The 5,000-nt window shown below is 32.0% G+C and overlaps 1 protein-coding gene across 1 annotated transcript in view; it reads left to right on the top strand.

Annotated features, from left to right (window-relative positions):
- LOC113807235 (F-box/LRR-repeat protein 16) overlaps positions 1-5,000 on the top strand; it is a 63,515-nt gene that overhangs the window by 43,284 nt on the left and 15,231 nt on the right. Inside the window, exon 2 of the mRNA XM_070118853.1 lies at positions 3,942-4,137. Within this exon, the coding sequence (XP_069974954.1) occupies positions 3,942-4,137 (196 nt within the window). The remainder of the gene's footprint in view (positions 1-3,941; positions 4,138-5,000) is intronic.

Below are 5,000 nucleotides of genomic sequence, written 5' to 3'. Positions count from 1 at the left end.
ATATATATATATATATATATATATATATATATATATATATATTTATATATATATATATATATATATATATATATATATATATATGTATATATATATATATATATATATATATATATATGTATATATATATATATATATATATATATATATATATATATATATATAATATGATATATATATACATATATATATATATTATATTTTATTATATATATATATATGTATAATATATATATATATATATATATATATATATATATATATATATATTTATTTATATTTATATGTATGTATATATGTATGTATATATATTGATAGGTGGATATATGTAAATAAATATACAGGTAGATAGACGGATTGATAGATATATATAGGTAGAGTGAAAGAGAGAGAGAGAGAGAGAGAGAGAGACTCAGATAGACAGAAAGATAGATATAGTCATATATAGATGTATACATGCATATGTGCACACACACACAGACTCTCACGCACACACGCCCGCACGCATGCACGCACGCACGCACAGACACACACACACACACACACACACACGTATATATATATATATATATATATATATATATATATATATATATATATATATATATATATATATATATACATATAGATGGGTGGATAAATGTAAATAAATATACAGATAGATAGACGGATTGATAGATGTTTATAGGTAGAGTGAAAGAGAGAGAGAGAGAGAGAGAGAGATACTCAGATAGACAGAAAGATAGATATAGTTATAGATAGATGTATACATGCATATGTGCACACACACACAGACTCACACACACACACACACGCACGCACACATGCACGCACACACACAAACACGCACGCACAGACACACACACATACACATATGCGTACGTATATCTGCGACTTTGCCCGTGTTGTTGTGTATGCTCCTTTAATTACTGTTATAATTTTTTAGTGTTCGATTTTCTTCAGTGCTTGAAATGTTATAAAAGAAAAGTGAATTTTGTTTGCCTTTCTTGAAGAAATCTCTCTCTCTCTCTCTCTCTCTCTCTCTCTCTCTCTCTCTCTCTCTCTCTCTCTCTCTCTCTCTCTCTCTCTCTCTCTCTCTCTCTCTCTGTGTGTGTGTGTGTGTGTGTGTGTGTGTGTGTGTGTGTGTGTGTGTCTGTTTCTCTAGCTATCTATTTATCTATCTACGTATTCAAGGCAATAGGGTCACTGATGCAATAAAAATATTCACCCTTGAAGAATTACATTAAATCAATATCTAATCGGGTGCCTAGGTGGTAGAAAATTCATAAAGATCCTGCTCACCAACGAACAAACTAACCAACGCTATCCACACACAACCTCCTTGATGGAGATGATAATGTGACAAAGCAAAAGATATAGGAACAAGAAACAGAGAAACACAGAGCAGTTCAGTACAAGTAGAAATGGTGCAAGCAACCTCAGAAAAGGAAAAACTGGCACATCAAAATCTATTTTTTCATACTAGTCAGCTGAAACTTTATACTTTACTTTATACATTATACTTTAAAAGTGATATGAACTATTTCTTTTTTATTTTTATTGAAAATTGCTGTCTTTAACACCATTATTTTATCATCTATCGAAAAAGATTTGGCAAATAGGAATGCAAAGTCATATTAATAACATCAATAATAACGTTTCGGTATTATATCTTCCTCAAAATCAATATACAGATACAAAAACAAACAGAAAAAAATACTAGATCAAAACAGAGAGAAATGAGAATAAACAGAGTTGACAATTCCACAATAAATAACATTTTGATATCTCACCTTCAACAAAATTGACATATACATCCACAAGACATAGAAAACATTTTAAAAAAGACAGAAAGAAAGAGGAAGCTAGATCTTGACAACCGAAAAGCCACTCTCTTTCCAACACTCTTTCTTCTGTCTTTTCACAAGATTATGCAAATTTGTGATCTTGAGACTTTCGTGAGACGGCTGATCCCCGGCAGCTGAGAGAGGGATGTCATTCTCGAATTTTGCATATCATTTTAAACTCTTGCATCATGTTATTATTTGTTTATCTATTAATTCGTAGCGAAAGTGTAATTTTATTCGAAAATTCGGGGAAAAGAAACTGTCCATTTAATGGTGGGCGTTGATTTTAAATCTAAAGTTTAAAAGTTGAGTTTAACTATCCTATCATTGAGGGTAACAATGATTCTAGCATTCGAATGCTTAGTATATTTTTATAACACCTCTTGTCATCATTTATTTGCTTTGCATAATCAACAATTTCAACATGATTGATTTTAACGTTTTTATCCCTTGTAAATAATCATATTTTCTATTATCACTTCTTTTACTTCCCATGCATAATTCTTACATCAGATTTGGGACTCATTTGGATGTTATACCACGTGCAATACACAACCTATATATAGCCTCTGGGTTAACCTCAAGTCATTCGAAATTAGAGACACCGAATGTTTCGCTTTTTTATTTGTCTATAGTCCTCTCTTGTGCCTCCCCCATCTTCATTTTTCTCTTTTTCTGTCTTTCTCTCTCTTTTTCTCTCTCTATCTGTCTCTCTTTCTCTCTCTCTCTCTCTCTCTCTCTCTCTCTCTCTCTCTCTCTCTCTCTCTCTCTCTCTCTCTCTCTCTCTCTCTCACACACACACACACACACACACACACACACACACACACACACACACACACACACACACACACACACACACACACACACACACAAACACACACACACGCACACACTCACACACACACTGCTATTCTACTATTCCATCTTTCCCATCCTTGTGTGTGTTCGCTGTCTTCGATTATTGACCTTCCGCTGCTCTCATAGGCTTTACAAGAAAAGGTCACATTGGATAATATCTTATACACATTAGGCGTGGGTCTCTGTTACCTTGACATTTCTTAGTAGTGTTACTTTCAGGTTTATACGAGTGCATGGGATCACGTCGGAACCTCGCGTGTGGAGCATTCATTAAGCATATTATCCTTTAACGTAGGCTTCTTTATGGAGGGAGGGAGGGAGAGAGATGGAGGGAGGGAGGGAGGGAGTGAGAGGGGGGGAGAGAGAGAGACGGGGGGGGAGAGAGGGAGAGAGGGAGGGAGGGAGGGAGAGAGAGAGAGAGAGAACGAGCGAGCAAGAGACAAACAGAGACAGTTGGAGTGAGAGAGATGTATGTAGAGATTTCGACTTATTGAGGTACTTTTAAACTTCATATATTTTTGTAATATTTTGTTATGGATTACTTCTGATCGAGCTTTAGGTTTATTGAAACTTAAAACACTTAAAACACTAGAGTTCCTTTACAATGTGTGTGAATGTATGTGTGTGTTTCATCTTCTCCCCTCAACATATGTGTATATATATTTGTTGTAGATATGTGTATGTATGCATGTATGTGTGTGTATGTATGTGTGTATGTATGTATGTATATTATATATATATATATATATATATATATATATATATATATATATATACATATATATATATATGTATATATAAAATTTTCTCCCGAAAACATGTATATTTACATACTGTATATCCATATTTTCCAAACAATGTATATATATATATATATATATATATATATATATATATATATATATATATATATATATATGCATGTATACTCCTAAAACATATACATATATACATATACATTCATCTCCTCACTATATGCATTTGTGTACATATATATATATATATATATATATATATATATATATATATATATATATATAATATATATATATATATATATATATATATATATAAATGTGTATATATATATATATACATATATGTATATATATATACATATATGTATATATATATATATATATATATATATATATATATATATATATATATATATTCCACCCAACTATACACGAATCTTCTTCCCACAATTAAGCAATCAACCCTTCCCAACAGTGCACTCACTACCCAACCTGACGGTGTTAAGCCTGAGCGGGTGCAGCAAAATCACAGACGACGGAGTGGAACTCATCGCCGAGAATCTGCGCAAACTCCGCTCGCTCGACCTCTCGTGGTGTCCGAGGATCACTGACGCGGCGCTCGAGTACATCGCCTGCGACCTCAACCAGCTGGAGGAACTCACGCTGGATAGGTGAGAGACCGCGGGGTTCGTCTTTTTTATCTCATTATTTTTATCCTTTCTTTTTAGTCTATTATTATTATTATCATCATTATTAGTATTATCATTTCATTTCCTTCTGTTACTTACATTAGGTTGTTTTTTACCCTTTTTCACCGATTTCAATTTTTTTTTTTTTTTTTCATTTAACTTTTATTACGTTTTTATTCTTATTTGGCATATGTTTTACTGACGTTTTTATTCTTATTTGGTACATGTCTTATCTTCATTTCTTCTTTTATTTGATTTTTTTTTTTTTTTTATCTTGCGTTTTCAATTTTGTCTGTTTAGTGGAATATATTTAGTGGTATATGTTAACTTTATACGAATTGTTAAGGGTTGTGATTAGAATCATCACAAAAAACACAAAAACACACTTCCAGAACACATACACGCACATTTACATCCTCCCCACCCCCACCCCCACCCCAAAAATTATAATAATAAATAAATAAATGATAATAATAATAAAGCATTAACTATCCTCTAGTCTTTTCTCATGATCCCCTCTTCTTCATCTTTCGCAAACCCCAAATGCGCCTTGACTGACTGACCATCCGGGGTATTCATCGAGCTTTCAAGCACATGTCATTCCATCCCAAGCGCTCGAAATACTCCGCCTCCCCGTCCAAATGAGTCAAAATATTCATAAAGCTAAATATACTCAACCTTTTTCCTATAAACTGTAGTTATACTTAGTAATAATAATGATAATAATAATAATAATAATAATGATAATGATAATGATAATGATAATGATAATGATAATGATAATGATAATGATAATGATAATGATAATGATAATGATAATGATAATGATAATGATAATGATAATG

Source organism: Penaeus vannamei, chromosome 43 (genome assembly GCF_042767895.1).
Source record: "Penaeus vannamei isolate JL-2024 chromosome 43, ASM4276789v1, whole genome shotgun sequence".
NCBI lineage: Eukaryota > Metazoa > Arthropoda > Malacostraca > Decapoda > Penaeidae > Penaeus > Penaeus vannamei.
This window is presented reverse-complemented; position numbering and strand designations above follow the sequence as displayed.